Raw genomic sequence first — 16,497 nt, forward strand, 5'->3', positions numbered from 1 at the left:
TCCTTTTGTGTGTATTGCCTTAACAGTAAGATTTGAGAAGGCAAAATGCATTTCAGGTGCAAACACCAATTGTTCTGTTTCTTTTGGTAGATGTACCGACGCCAGAGGCTGGCAGAAAGTTAGCGGATGCCTCTGTAGTGAACGGCAGCCCGGCACCCCAAGGAAAGCAGAACGGGGCCACACAAGTGACAGTACAACGCAAGAGACTCCTTAAAGCTCCCACATTGGCTGAGCTTGACAGCTCAGATTCAGAGGTAAAAAATCAGGACACAACTTGCTTCTCGATTTGTCAGATCCGAGTCTTGCTTCTTAGTTTGCTGAACTGATCAGATGAGACATGACTGTGCAAATTATAATCCGAATTTTCCATGGCTGCTTTGTCAGCCCACAGAACTTCAAAAATACTAGATCAGACCCAAAAAAGGAGAATAGTCTTTTGAAAGATTAAAAGGTAATTTTGGCCTTAAACCCACATTTACTTACTTTTCTAAATGTCCAGTATCTGTCCACAGTGCATTTGTAGCAATTATGCTTTTGGGAATTTAGGAAAGTACATAGCACCCTTCTGGCACTCATGCAGTAGCTGCTAAAGGACTCAGATGTGGGGCTAGCCTCACCATAAAAGCTGTTAATGAAGAGCAGCAGCTGTGCCAGTGGGGTTGCATTTTGGTGCAGATGTCAGTGCATTAATTTGCTATATAAGATCGGGAATGAACACCCCAAAAATGTTTCACGGATAGGGACAAGAAAATACCACTCAGATGGAGAAATAATTTTGAATTCATCCACTCTAAATGAAGAGTTAAAGATTTAAAAAAGCGTTAGAAGGAGAAAACCTTAAAAAGCTTTTTAGCTTCAAAGCTGCATTATATATGATCCTCAGGAAGCACCAACCTTACATCCTCAAGAATGAGCTTTGTCTTCTGGACCAGTAGTGTTATTAATTGAGTTTGGACCTTTCTGAAAGTTAAGCTGTCTGGAAAGCACATGCAGGCAGGCTTTATTCACAGAGGATAATTTTAGCCTGGGGAAAGCAGTCTTCCCTGACTCTTTTTCTCTCTTGTAAATGGGAAAGGAGGGGTTTCCTGACAGGGTGGTTACAAAGGCATCTATGCTGAAAGATAGGAGGCTGGGAAGAAATATATGTGGGGAGAAATTTATCTCTTTGCATAGTTTCTGATCTGTGAAAGGTTGGCCCTCTTTGGGGTTATCCTGTGGGTGACTTGTGTGGGTGCATAATTTGGTGCATCTGTTCTGAAAGGAGAAGAGATTTGCATTCTGAGATCACTCATCAGTCTTTAAAATTACAATGGAGGCTATATGTGGTTTGTTAATATGAATGAAGCTGGGCAGAATGCAGGAATACTAAGATCTGTCAGTGAGAGTTGGGCCTTACAGCCTGTACCTCTGTGTATCCTGAAGCATCATGCTATTTCACGCAGGAAAATGAGCAGAAGTCAGTAAAAGAAAATTGTGTTATGGGGAATATGAAATGCTTCTTGTAGAAGGGAAAAATAAAACGTCTAAACATGACTATTGATTAGGGAATACTGTGGTAGGCAAGCAAAGTGGTATGGAACAAGCTCTGGAACATACAGCAAAAGATAAATTGAAAATAAATCAACAACATTGAGCTGTCACAGAGAACAGATGCTGGACTAGTTTGGGTCAATAGAAATAGCTGGTGAAGCAACTGAGATGATGAAAGATGCTCAGCAGAATACTGGTTGGGCTCAGCAAGAGTGCTAAGGTAGTGAAAATAAACTGAAGGGAGTTTGGGTGAAGTTTTTCAAGATGGTGAAGGACACAGAACACTGGAAGAGAGTGAAGATTGCTCTGTCCAAATGTTTTATTTCTTCCCTGACTTTTACTTTGTATGTACCACAGAGAAGAGTCTGTGTGTTGTTCTGATTGACTGTAAATGACTTGGCCACCTCTTTGTCTGCAGTTTGAATTGGGCTTAACCTCTTTGGAGTTACTCACTGGGAGTGAAATTATTACTGTGTTGTGCCCTAAATTACAGGCTGGAAATACCTGCACTGCTGAGCTGTGGACCTCCAAATGAGCTGTGATGCAGATGCATTTTCTTGCCCATGCATCCCCTTTGTTCTTTCATCAGTGTTGCAATGCAGGCTGTGTCCCAATACTCAGTGTAGCCAGGCAGAGGTGAAAGGCAAGGTCTGATACAGCCTATGCCCATTTTCTATCAAGGATAAATATTATATAAATTTATCCTTCTTTCTGTCCTTGCTTTTTCTTCATCACCACTAAAATCACAGATTCCAGGGGGCATGGAACAGGAAGGCCATTTTGCTTTGTGTGACTAAGAGAAGTAGCAATCTAGTAGTCACTTTTGATACAGATTTAAAAATTGTCTCTTCCTAGTGAAGCTACAGTTATCTGGCCAAAAATTATGTCTGTAATATATTTAGATGTTTTAAGCTGCAGCTTTCTCAGTAACTGTAAAATTCTAATTGTTTGACACTCTGGAAGGGTGCAGAGTCCTGGATGTTTGGTTTGATCCAATGTCAAATGTAAAATGTCAGATAGTCTAAAATAATAATCACAGTTGCTGTATAGATATGGAGGAATTCATGCAGTGGTGCATCAGAACTTCCACACTATTTCATTCTCAAAAGAAGACCCTCTGTTTGAGAAATTGTAGGACAGAAATAGCATTGTCAGTACATGTGTTTGTGCACAGAAGTAGTAATTTGAAATTACTAACCTTGAGTACCTGTTGTCTAAGTCAGATTTTATGTCCAATTTAATTTCGTCCTGGCTTCTATTTTCCATATCTTGGTTTATACTTATTTTTTATACTTAGCCACTGGCTCCAACAGTTCATTCTTTAGAATAGCAGAAGAGCTTACTTAGTTCTTCATCTTAGCTCATTAGCTTCTCCAGCAATGGTAAACTTGTCATCCATTCAGAACAATCTGACTTCTACAAAGTGAAAAGTTAAGTAGTTCCCTTTGTTCAGGTCTGTTCTCTTTCTCAAAATGTAAATATTTTACTCTAGGCTTGTGAACACTCTTGCACCCCTTCTAAAGAACAGTGCATCCAATTGTCATGGATGTTCTCCACTGGTCTTTTAAGACAACCATGCAGAAATATGCAGAGCTGTCTTAGCCAGCTCTGTAGCTGAACTGTACTGCTTTCTGCAAGTAAAACAGCTGATGTAGCTCAATGTGCTGCTCAAGCTTCCTTACAAGCTTCCCATCACAAGTGTTTTGCGGGGTCCCAACTGAAATGTTAAAGTGAATATACTGTTTTGGGATGAGAGCTGGTTTGAGACCCTTTGCAGAGTACTGTGTTGTGGCAAAGAGGTGGGAACAGTGTCCTCAAATACAGCACCTACGCTTGGGCTAAGCCTAAAGGACAAATCACCTGATGGGAATTTGTAGAGGCCTGTGTCCTGTGATGCATGGTGCTCATTGAGGTGATCCTGCCAGCTTTTCTTTCTGACTTGCTGTTACCAAAGAAGGCAATCTTGCAGCCAGTGGAGATTTTCAGCTAAGGAAATATGTGAGAGAGAAGCTTAGCCACTTGCTGGATTTCAGGGCAGGTCACTTGTTTGATCGGTAAATCTTGACGGCCTAAATGAAGTTAAGTCTTTTTGGTTGAAAGCATTCACATTAGAGGTAAAGAGCATTTAAGCTCAGTCCTTCAGCACTCTTCATTTGGGAGGCTTCTGTGACCATCTCTTTCTTTGCTGTAGTGGGTGGCTGAAGACAGGCTTTAGGTGACAGCAAAGGCTTTTATAATTTGGGTGGCATAAAGCTTTAGATAGCTGAGAGGTGTTTAGTCAAAGCCCATTTCACTTTCCTTCATCTTACAGGAGTTGCCCTTGGCTATTAAGAAGAAGTATGCAGATACAGTGAATGAGATTTCTTTTAAATACAGAAGAAAGGAAAAACACACCAGGATTGGGAATTAGGGAACAGTGCAGTCAAATTCAGTTTAATTTCTCTTCACCTGAGTCACTTGTATGAGTGGCTCTCCTTCCTTTGGAGGCCAGAGAAATCTAAGTGCTAATTCCTTGTAGTGTGAACTGTAAAGCTGTGTTAACATATCTGCTGTAGCTGCAAATCCCTAGGAGTCTTTAAGGGAAATTAACAGTTTACAGTGGATTCATGCACCTCTCTCCTGATCTTATTCTTTTATGGAGTAGCTAAACACACTGAATTCAAATCATGTACCATTTATTTCACTTTCTAAAAAAACTGAGCACTGAAAATTCTGTTTGCTCAGTACTGTGGAGAGTCAGTGTTTTTCTCCAGACTTCAAGGACTTTGAGTGACTGAATGGTCCAAAATATCTTTGATAGCTTGTGTTTTCTGTGTGCCAAAAGGAACTAAAAACAGTTCCTGAGGATTTTTGTTTATTTCCTTCTTGCCACACAGGAGGAATCAGTGCACCAGTCAGGAAGTAGCAGCAGCATCTCCCCCTCCCAGGTGGAAGACCCCTCTCAAGAAGGCACCAGCAGCAGAAAGAGTGAGTTATGAGAGATCCCAGTGGCTGCTTTTACTCACCTCTGTTGTCTTCTATGCTATGAACTTTGTCTCACACTTATATGGAAAGCTGAAGCTGAGTGTTGTTAATGGAATAAACTTCTAAAGCTGAACCCTGCTGAATGGGTCAAGTGTGATAAACAGTTGGGAGGCATTAGCCTCCACTCTGGATGGATATCTTTGTGAAACAGGTTTCATCCCTGAAGTTTATGTAGGACTGTAGAGGAAGTCACGAGTGAATGGAGGGGATGGCTTAGCTATGCTCATCTCATAAAATAATTTTTTGCTATGGAAGCATGTTCTAACCTAAGACCAATTTAAAAGTTTCATCCATCTCTGTCACTGTAGCAGTGTTTGAAAGACAGTTAGCAATCACCAGTATTTCCCAAAAATACTTACTGGGAAAAGGGCAAGATCTGGCCTTTTTTTTCAGGCATAGTTATTGCACGTTTTACTGTGTAACAATATTTTTCTTTTTTTTTTTTGAAGTGTTTCAGTTTCATTGGGAAGGTTTTGTAATGAGCTGTGTAATGTGTGCATGTGTTTTCTGTGTATGATGGTGAAATAATGAGAACAATATCCTGAAACACCTCAGTATGGATATGTAACTTCAGCCACCAGTAGTAGGAATTCTAGCAAATCAGTGGCTGGATTAAGTACTGAGCAATGTTATCCAACAGTCTCTTGTAGAAGAACTAACTTTTTTGTACTGATTGAATCCTTAGTGCCTCCAAAGTTCTTGCCCATATCGTCCACGCCGCAGCCCGAGAGACGGCAGCCGCCTCAGAGACGACACTCCATTGAAAAGGAAACACCAACCAATGTGAGACAGTTCCTACCCCCTTCAAAACAGAGCTCCAGGTCACTTGTAAGTGGAGTGGGTGGTAGGAGAGAGAAAAAGAGGAATGCTAAGAGTATAATGAAAATTAAAACTTGGCTTCAGTGTGATTAGAACATGACCCAAAGAAAACTCCTCAATTCAGAAACAGCTCTTGGCTACTAAAGGTGTTTTGAAATCAAGATTTGAACTTTGTCTCTCTAACATATTTATCCAAAATCCCAGGTACAGGTGCCTCAGAAAACATTTGCACTGTGATTAGGACTCCGGGTAAACCACGTGTCTTGATTTTTGTTTCAGAATGTTACCAAAACAGATGAACTTCACCTTACTGATATTCCACTTGAATAGAGACAATCCCAAAGCAGTGGATCTATTTTGGGATTTGGGGGAATTTTTTTACTTGTTGGAAGTATTGCAGCTAATAACTGGATGAATTGAATGATTTCTTCCCACCTTAAGAACTTGCCTGGTAATGTTTATACATAGGAAAGCTCTTTCAGTAATCCAAATCAAGGTTTGTCTGTGTTGCTTTGTTGAAGTTACTGAGGCAAAAACCTGTTTTACTGCTTGTAAAGAAAGTACAGCGCATTTGATCAATTAGCTTTAATTGAGAACTGTTTTCCAGCAGAGTACAAACAGCAGAGGGTATGAAATCCTGGTTCGTTTATGCTGACATACTGATTAGTGCATTGTAACTTCATGCAGGGTATGTTCCTTGTCTCTTTTCCTACCAGCAGGGTTTCAGAGTGTGCCCCATGAGGTACTGGTGAACAGAGAAATTGATAAACACATCCGAGTTTTTAAAGGAAGGGAATATTCACTTGCCCTGTCTTGTAGTGCAGTGGTATTAAAGGGCTTTGAGAAGCATTTTTGTCAGGCCAAGAGACAGCCAGGATCCAAACCTATTAGATGATGAAGCTGATAATTTCTGGGGAAAATACCTCCAAATATTCCCACAATGGCCTTTTCCTTTTCAGAGGTCTGCTGAATTTATTACATCCTTCCAAGCAGAATGTAGTTTTTTATTCCAGGTGCAGCTCAGGTAGTAACATGTTGATAAATGCATGGCCCAGGCGGACATCTCCTGCCAAAGTGAACTTGGAGCAGGATGTATTGCAGCAGACCCATACTGGAGAGCTCCTTCAGCATGTGTTTGAAGTCACTGTCACATAAAATGGGTTGCTCTGGCACCTCCTGCTGCAGGAGGTGGAAACCTGTGGAAAACCCAGACTTTATTTTCTGGTAAGCCCAGTGTCATTCACAGACAAATAGTTCAAAGGGAGGATGGCAGAAAGCATCCTGTGTTATACTGAGACATTTGCTCCATCACACTTCTAATGTATCTGAGTGTGCTACATTGTAATATTAATCTTGTGTATTTCAGAGGATCATGCAACTGAAAATCTTCTATGAGGCTGTTGTTTTAAATAGGTCAACCAAGTCCTTACCAGAATCTTCTTGACCACATACATACTCTCACTCTGTCAGTCTGTTCATGGACATATGCCTAGAAAAATACATTAAAAATAAAACCATTGCAGAAAAACTAATTCAATTATTCCATTCCCCCCTGAAAAATACTAAAGGAAAGGGGAGAAAAAGCCATTAGATAAGTCAGGCTAATTTGGGAACAGATGGGAAGGGTTTTACTAGTTTCTTTTGTGCTTAGGGGGATTTTTTTTAAATTTGTTTTGGTTTTTTTTTTTTTTTTTTTTTTTCTTTAATCTCCAGAGAACTGTCACCTAGCTTGGTTTTGACTTTGACATGAAAAAAGGAAGCTGATGGTGAAATTATGTTCTGTTAATAAGAACCTATTTTATCTGACGCCTTGAGAGCTAATTCTTTAACTTGGCAATAGTGCCCTCTAGGGTGTAACAGACACCTCCCTCAACACTCCTGTTTTTCATTTTGGGAGATGTGTTCTGGTATGCTGGCACTGGCCCAGTTCCACACTTTGGCTTTCTGCAACTCTCTCCTTCCCAGAGGGATGCCAGCCGCTTCCAGGGGCTGCTCCAGATGTTGCACCGGTGAAATTGCCATTCCCAGAGTGAATGCTTCTCAATAAGTGCAGAGTATTACTTATTTTTTATTTGACCTCACACTTCTTTATCCCTTCCTCCAGGACTGATGGAGTTTCATTTCTTATCACCAGCTCCTGTGACCCTGGTTTCTCTCCAAGGTGAAAGAGGCCTTGTCAGCAAATAGCTGTCAATGCCAGTGAAACCAGGCAGGGGTTTGCTACAGTCTCTCAGCAGGATTAGCAGGAAACTGCTCTGTCTTGCATACTAATGATGATTTTGTGAACTGGCATCTCATCAGACAGAGGTAGTTAGGCCCAAGTAGGTGGGGAGGGGAAACTAACTTGGAAAAGTGCCAAATGCAGTCCTTTTGACATGTCACCCTGCCAGTGGTACATGGAAAGGCAAGGTGGCTCCATGATTTTGGAGGGGTCAGCCCTGGTGGTTCCTGTAGTGAGCTGATTTGGTGCTAGCTGATTTGGTGCTTGATCAGTGAGATCAATTCAGTGTCCTGAGATTTACCTGTGGGTGCCTTTGCAGTCTGTTTGCTTTTTTAATTATTATTTTTATTATAATTATTTTTTTTCATGACCCAGAGGACCAAACCTAATGGTTTCATTTATACACAGCATTCGCTTCTCTGCTTCCTATCTATTGTTCAGGTTCCTAGGATAACCAGTTTATTTCCAAGGATGACTTTCAGACCACTTTTTTCAACTATGCAAACAGCTTCTCTGCTCAGCTCTCATCCCATTGAAGCAGCCATGTGTGGGGTGGCAGGGGCTATGTACTATCTCTGTGAGAGAGCTTTTGCCAGCAGGTGGAAACCCGCAAAGGTTTGCCTCTTTTTGCTGGCTTTGGAAATCACCTTCACCAGCATGTTCCCTCCTAGGGGAGCACTTCCTCAGCTGTGGCAAGAATTACAGCTTAGGCTGGGACATTGCACCTGATTGACTTTGATTTCAATGTGTATTAGGATATTTGTGTGTCTTCAATCACCTCACGGGGAAAAGAAATCAGTTCTGAAAGGACAGCAAACTAAAAATGCAACATCACCAGATTATCAATGCGACAGACCTTAAATATTACAGCACATGAAGATCCTGCAGCAAAAATCCAGCAAAACTATTGTGATCCTTGGACTATGTTGAAAATAACAAGGTTTTATATTTCTCCCAAGATACACTATGTAGAATGGGAGGGCATTTGCAATCTGCTTTACTTGAAAACCCATATATTGTTTTAGTCCTTAGCATGCTTATGTATCAGAACTTGCACAACAGCTCATATCCATCTATCAGGGAAGGCAAATCCACTGAAAATAAAAAGTAATTAATTTACCCCTATGTTAATTGAACATTAATTATTTAATTTTTCCTTTGTTTTGTGTCCCAACCAATAAGTGGAAGGGTGAAACCTCTTGTAGGAGAGTTTATAGTTGAGATACACTGAGCTGACCTTTTAGAAACTTTTAGTCTGCAAAAGGAGCAAGAGTTTAGAGTGCCTGACTAATTGTGAATTGCAGAATGTAGAGGCCACTCTGGCGCTCATTCATTCTGCAATTTACTAAGGCAACTCATTTGAATGTCTAGTGACATCCTTTAATGAGAAGAAGGAATACATTAGAGTAAAAATGTGTTAGTCATAAGAACCTATTAGGTGTGTGTACACTGAGAATGACCCACAAAGCACATTATGGGTATGCAAGTCTTACTACCTGCTTTTCCTGCATAAAAAAATTATACATACACACTTTAAGGTATAGTGTTTATGAAATGATTGCATAGTCAGAGTTAAGCCAGTCCCCAAGAGGATCACGGACACTTCAAGGTCAAAATAGTATTTGCAAATAATATTTTTTCCCCTTTAAAAATAAGCATATTGGCTTGTGTTTAATATTAAAAAGAGTATTGAGTGTAATTCTGGAAAATCAAGACCATTCAAACCACATTTCGTCTTTACCATGTTCTGTCATATGCGAGTATTGCAGAGAGTACTCTCACTTGGAGCTGCTGAATTTGAGTGCAGGTTTGGAAGTTTGAGCAGTAAATCCAAAGCATCATTGTTCAATGAAGTTTAGCCAGTGCTTAGCAAAATTTAATTAATTTCAATGCCTTAGAGGTAGTGTAAAAAAAAATTTTTCTTGTGTACTTATTTATATTCTGAAAAGGGAAAAAAAACTCAAGCAGTTTTCTGAAAACTGATTATTTATCTTTCATTTAATGTTGCATTAACATTTTGTTGTCCTTGTGTAACCACTGGAATTAAAACATTAGCATTTAAACATGTGAATATTTTCTATGTTTCCCCTGCTGCCTGCTGGCTATTTCGATTTTAATGGTATTCATTTTGATTGGTACGACAACAGGCCCACACTATTCCCCTAGTACGTGCTCTACACCTATAGCAGATCTGCAGAATTTCTTCAAAGGAGCAATATTCCCCGACGTCATCGTTCTGTAAATTAAAGGAATGGGCGTTCATGAGGGGGAAGGAAGAGCTTCAAGTAAGAAATGTCTTTCTAAAGGACTTAAAGCTCTGGTTGATTGCAAGCATTCAGTCAGCTCATTCACCTCGGATAGTTTCCCTCAGTCTCCCAGGATGCAGACTGGGGGGTTTGCTGGCATTGTGTGCATCCCGCTTTCCCACCCACTTCCTCTCCCATGCCGCCTCAGCCTTCAGCAATGCCTCCCCATAACAAGGCAGTTGCTATGGGAAGAACCCAGAACAAAATGCTGAGAGCTGCTGGTTAGCTGTAAAGTTGCTCATAAGGAACAGAAGATACTTTGTTTTGGCTGTGCAGTTTTACACCTCAGAGCAAATTGTAGCTGCTTTTGATATAGTTTGTTTTTTCCAGAAAACTAGTTTTCCATATCCCAAACGTTTAGCTGGCAAATCTAACAAAGTTAACTCAATTGTAGTCTTTTGTGGGGTACCCTAAACAGAGTGAAGTTTCTTTGTGTTCCCTTTCTAGATAGGTAAGACAACAGTTTTTAAAAATGTGGTGGTTTCTAAATGCTAATGTTTGCCAGGTCTGCAATGTAGAAGGATTTTCTTTTTAATCTGATGGAAAGACAGAACTCTGAGTACATGGAAATGGAGCATTTCCGTACTAATCCGATTCATCACTTCAATTTGTAAACGAGATCTCCAAACTGTCAGCTACGTCTTTGTGTATGCAGGAGAAATTTCCTTCGTTCATTCAGAGAGCAGTGCCTGTCATTGTCATTACTGCACAGTAGCCCCTCTGGGCTGACTGAAAAGGTTCACTAAGCATTAAGCAATGGGAGTTCCCACAGAGGTTTCTGTCTTTCTTTTGGAAATGTATAATCAACTACTGGGTTGAATTACAAATTGGGTTGGTGCTTTTTATTCCCTGGTACCAAATTCAGGAGTTCTGCACTCAATATTCTCCTAAATGCTGCAACACAGAACAAATACAAAAATTTTTAAGTGGAAAGTTGTGCTTTTAATTCTCTATTTGAGTCTCTACCATTTATAATGCAACACTGGGCAAGCAGTTCACCTGCTTGATATTGGAGCATTATTCTGTAAAACTTAAATTGCTGCTGTTACTTTCTGGGGTAGAAAGGAGAACTTTTCTGCCTGAGCTGATGTAACTTTTTGTAGTCTTGATGTTATTCTGATCATGTGAGCACTAAGATGTGGTACCACTGAATAAAAATTTTTGCTAGAATGGGCTACTAACAACTTTCCTTGGCCACTCTGGGCATCACAAAGTCTGAGAGAAATTATTTGATGTATACCTCAAACCGTATACATAAAATAATGCCATCTACCATATTTCATTTTCCCTTTCAATTTATAAATCTGAATGTTGATTGGCTTGAAACAAATGTTCACAATAAAAGACAAATGGAGAGAAGGATCAAGTGATTTGAGGAGGAAAGATGAAGAAAACTGTCATTGTTGTGAAGGCTGAACATAAGATCATTTACACCAATTTATGCAGCTTCCAGTGGTTTGGCACTCATGTGATGCCCATGAATGAGCCAGTGCTATTCCAGTTTGATGGGAGAAACCCCTGTTTCTGGAGTTACTAACCAGGTGGCTGGTTGTCTAAGTTGAACTCTGGAAGAAGCCATTAGTTTTTGAAATAATATGGGGGTTTTGGCTTCCAGGAGGAGTTCTGTTACCCCGTGGAATGTCTGGCTCTGACAGTGGAGGAGGTCATGCACATCCGTCAGGTGCTTGTGAAGGCCGAGCTGGAGAAGTACCAGCAATATAAAGATGTCTACACTGCTCTCAAGAAAGGAAAGGTAGGGCTGAGTCTGGGGAGGCTCTGAAGGGTACTGAGAGAGGCCAGTTGCACAAGCCTCCCATTTACACATTTGTTTCTTACCCTCTATTGGAGAGAAAGAAGAGTTATCCACCAAACATCCCCCTAAATGTGTGATACATGGGTCAACTTCCTCAAGTGATGTCCAGAAACATCAAAACTTTTCATGGAAACACCTTGTTTGTTCAGATTGCCTATAAAAATGCAGTAGCATTTGCAATTATCAGAGTGTATCTGTATGTGTCTGGTTTGAACTTCATTGACTGAGGTGATTTCTGTCCCCGTGCCTTCTGCAGGTTTGGTTACCTTTCCTGGTCCAGAAAACAGAATTACAGATAGCAACAGAAAACTGCAAGTTCTTCATATATGAACCCTTACTATCTAGCACAGAGGGAATTAAAGCCTTCAGAGAAGTGCTGCAACCAGAAGGAGGTTTAATTTTAGAGACCCCTTAACCAATGCATTTTTCTGTAAACTGCAGATTGGAGATTGGTACTTCCCAGTAGAAGCAGCATCCTTTTCTCCCACTTTTAATTTGTGCTTCTTGGACAACCTCCAGAAAGCCTATTTTGACTTCACTGTGTATTTTATCTACAGGCCTACCTGTGTCTAATGTGCAGATTTATTTTAAGGGTTTAATACATTTAAGGCAGAGGAACAACAATCTTATAATGTCACTCATTAGATTGAGCTGTTGCCTGTTGTCATGACATATAAAGTTTAGTAATGAGCTTTTCTCAAATCTCAAAGTAGGTTGAGGATTTAATTAATTTACCCCACAATTAAAATTGTTTGCTTTTATTTCCAACCAAAATTATCTAGTTAATGAGCAAGTATTTAACTTAGGCAAAACAATTAAAGGCTTAATTCTAAATATATGAAGATACAGCTCTGGACCTTGTTCTCAATATCATCTTAGAAGTACAGACCCCAGAACTGCATGTAGCCCTGCCACTGTGACCTTGCCAACAGCAACTAGTCAGTGAAGTCATCACTGCGTGGGACTTTGCCTAACACTCTGCATTTCTCTGTTCTTCCTGTAGCTCTGCTTTTGCTGCCGAACAAGAAGGTTTTCTTTCTTTACCTGGTCTTACACTTGTCAGTTCTGCAAGAGGTAAATATTTTATGTCTGTTAATAAATGAGTACAATTTCATAGGAAAAATTATTGATTTATACATTAGAAACCCTCAAAAATTTTTGCTGCATACAGTTGGTTTGGTTTATTTCTGTAACAGCTGGTGTTAAAAAAAAGTAAGAGAAACTAAAAGTAAGAGAATTTTTTTTAAATGCTTATGAGAAAGCAACATGGAATTTACTCAGGCTCCCTGTGGAGAAAATATCGGCAGGAGAAATGCGGCACTCGATACGAATGATCAGCAAGACTCAAACTTTATTGATAGGCATACATATTTATATTGGTGTTAATGAAGCTAATGCATATTGCAAAGGCGAGCTCACAATTGGTTAGTTACTTATCAGTCAACTACGCCTACTTCCGCCTACCTCTACAGCTCCCCACTCAATAGTTCTACAACCTCTGTGTTTGGGGAAAACATTTCAAGGCAATTTATTTTTTGGGCTATTTTTTGAGTATTGGGGCAGGGGAAATGCAAGAAGGAATATTTGCAGGTAAAATTATGAATTTTAAGTTAACAGTGAGACAATAAGTCATAAGATCTATGTAATCACTGAGTTTTGCTCTCACTCACCAGAAAAGGTTTCTTTAGAGGAAAACCAGTTTCTTTTTCTTTTTTTTTCCCCCCGTTTTTTGATTTAGGCGACATTCTTGTTCAGCAGTTCTCCTTGCTTCTGGCTTCATGTTCTGATTGAAGTTACTATGTTGAAGAAGCTTTAAAAATAAAAATGTTTATTTAAGGGGAGGATGGAGGGGGGGGCGGTTCTATCTCCTGAAATTCCTTATTGATTTAAACATAGTTTTTCCCAATGGACTGATTCATGCTCTTGTTTTTTTACACAGGCCTGTATGCTCACAGTGTTGCAAAAAAGTAAGTAAGGAAACTTCTGTTTCAAGCCTTTCTAAAAAGCTGCAACCTTTGTATTGATGCTGCACGTGCCTTGTGCTGTCGCCAACAGATGCGGCTGCCATCGAAGCCATACTCCACCCTCCCCATCTTCTCCCTGGGACCCTCAACCTTGCAAAGGGGAGAAAGCTTCATGAGGCCAGAGAAACCCTCTACCAGTCACCACCATTCCCTGCGGAGCAGGTGAGAGACAGCCCAGCCTCACTTGTGTCTGTTGCAAACGTTCTGCAAATGTTTCATGCTGGCTTATCAATCATGAAGATGCTGCTCACCTGTTTTGTAGTTGGCCATATTTCTAATGCCTGTAGTAACTTTCCTGAAGCCTAACAGCGTCTTAAACCCTTTTCACATTACAGCTGAAAAATAATGAGAGTCTGGGACGACTATATTTCTGTAGGACCTCTGAGAAAATATCCTTAACATGTCTTTTTTTTCTGGTGTGAATGGACTCTTTGGAGATAAATCTTAGAGGCTGAAATCACCCACTGAATGAGAATTCAGTGATGTCTAGTGCACAGATTTATCTTCTCCCCTAATTTTTCTTACTCCAATTTTCCAAATTTTTTCACTTCAATATTATGAACTTATCTGTTGGCTTTATATCTTATACACGGATGGTTGTCAAAGCTAATCAAATATAAAAGAAATGCTCCTTTTTGAGGGAATCTGCTGTATAAACCCTCTGCACAGATCACCATTGCTATGGTGCTGTGTAGATTAGCCGAAAATATCAGCTATTTTTAGTTACTAGGAAGGTTGTTTTTGCCAGGATGTAAATGTTACACACGCCCTCAGTCAGTGACCCTGCAATCTTGCCAATCCAGGCAGAAGCTGTCCTCTCCAGTGTTTGGTGTAATTTGGAACAGGACGAAGGAAAATTTAAATCCAGACTTTTCTGATGTGATTTTTTCTGGGGCCTGCAGCCAAGCTGACAAATAACGTGACAGATCCTGCTCTTTTGCCTTTCAGGTTGACCTCAAGGTCCAAGTCTGTGGATAAGTCACACGAAGAGTTTCCCAAAGAATTAATGGAGGACTGGAGCACAATGGAGGTTTGTGTGGACTGCAAGAAGTTCATCTCAGAAATCATCAACTCAAGCCGGCGCAGCCTGTCCCTGGCCAACAAGCGAGCCAGGTTAAAAAGGAAAACGCAGTCCTTCTACAATGAGATCTGAGCCTGTGCCTTCTGCTTTGCTTCAGCTCCACGAGGTCATCATCCATCAGCCAGGTCACTGGGTCTGGATCGTCACCCCGTTGCTTTGTTCCACCTGACTGGCTTGGGTTTGCCTTTGGTCACAGGATTTCCTGCTCCAGCAGTTCCCAGAGACACAGAGCTGTGGTGGGATCTGTGCAGGGTGATACATGACGGGGCAGCTGCTCGCACTGGGAGAGAGCAACAGTTGGAAATTGTTGCCTCGGTTGTACGTGTGCGTCAAAATGAGGAAGCCTTTTCTTGCTTTCAGTCTTTTTTTAACCATGCTTTGAATCATTTTTCAGGAGATGAGCTGAGAGCAAGTGTCTGGTGGAGAACCAGATCTAGCACAGTGTCAGCATTAGCACACTAGCAAATGGTAGGTCCTGCTGCATTCCCACCTCCTCGGAATGCTTACGCCCAGCAGGCACCCAGCGTGAGCAGCTCCAGTCAGATCCATCTTCCTTTGACCCATTTTGGTTGCTCTGAGATCAGAGTTCAGCACAGGACTCTGCAGTGTCAGTGTCCTGGGGCAAAGCAGGTGACAAAGCTCTTGGCCCATGTGGTCGGTCATACCCCTGAGCTGCTGTACTTCTTAAGCCTTAGTGTCCTTCTGAGTGACTCCTGAGCAGGTTTTAGTAGTTCACTTTCTATCTTGAATGTATGATAATGACTACTAGTAGCAGTGAATTTTAGTAGTAGACAAAGTTGTACAGTTTATGGGGAGGACGGGAAATAAGGGAGGCTTCTAATTTTAACTGAATACCTGTAAAATTGTTCTCGTGGTTACTCAGAGAAAGCAGTGAGTAAGGTGTAAATTTGTATTATAATGGAGCACACAGATACTGCTAGAGTTCTGTCTGACAGCATATCCACTAGTAACCCCATTTTTTCTGGGGTTTATAACTTGGCTGTAAAAATTCGTGTTCGGCTGAAATTTGGGACAGTGCTCTCTCAGACTGGGAGCAATCTCTTTTTCTCCTTTAATCTTTTTTTCATTCTTTCCCCCTTTTTAATTCACTCACAAGGGAGTGCTAGACTAATTGTTTAAAGTTCCAACAATTTTACAATGTTAACTGACTTCTCATGCTTTTTTGCACTTTTTTTATATTCAAAATACTTTTTTTTTTTTAAATTCAGTCATAGCCAGAGTTTAGTCAATAATTTGGGGCCAGATCTTTTTGGTATTTAAAAACAAGCTAACATAGCCAAGTTATTAATACTTGAAATCAACTACTGTAACTTTTTTCATAAATTTTTTAATACCCTGAGGCATATTTAATATCTATATAGCAGTGTATTATAGAATGACATAGCAGAAAAGTTTCAGATCTATTTATTAACATTTCTATTCTTCGAGTTAATGAGAGATACCTCAGAACTGCTCCAAAGTAGCTGGGACTGGACTTCCATAACATAATTTTAAAGGTGTATTGAACAAAATAGCTTCCTCTGTCCAAAAAGCCCAAGAGACAGACTGCCCCTCTGGCCCTGGCAAGGCACAGTGCCCAGGCTGGGAGGCACCAGGGCTGCTTGGCTCCCATTTGGCAGCCTTTGGAGCAGCCATCCATATCGTCTCTTTTAGGCTGA

At 40.5% G+C, this 16,497-nt stretch overlaps 1 protein-coding gene across 1 annotated transcript in view; it reads left to right on the forward strand.

Annotated features, from left to right (window-relative positions):
• Positions 1-14,890, forward strand: part of SPIRE1 (spire type actin nucleation factor 1) — a 109,898-nt gene extending 95,008 nt beyond the window's left edge. The window contains exons 8-15 of the mRNA XM_031058866.1: positions 91-254; positions 4,407-4,497; positions 5,240-5,337; positions 11,516-11,653; positions 12,717-12,787; positions 13,653-13,680; positions 13,769-13,899; positions 14,686-14,890. Coding sequence (XP_030914726.1) covers positions 91-254; positions 4,407-4,497; positions 5,240-5,337; positions 11,516-11,653; positions 12,717-12,787; positions 13,653-13,680; positions 13,769-13,899; positions 14,686-14,890 — 926 coding nt within the window. The remainder of the gene's footprint in view (positions 1-90; positions 255-4,406; positions 4,498-5,239; positions 5,338-11,515; positions 11,654-12,716; positions 12,788-13,652; positions 13,681-13,768; positions 13,900-14,685) is intronic.
• The last annotated feature ends 1,607 nt before the right edge of the window (positions 14,891-16,497 follow it).

This window comes from Geospiza fortis, unplaced genomic scaffold, assembly GCF_000277835.1.
Source record: "Geospiza fortis unplaced genomic scaffold, GeoFor_1.0 scaffold100, whole genome shotgun sequence".
In the NCBI taxonomy this organism is placed as follows: Eukaryota; Metazoa; Chordata; class Aves; order Passeriformes; family Thraupidae; genus Geospiza; species Geospiza fortis.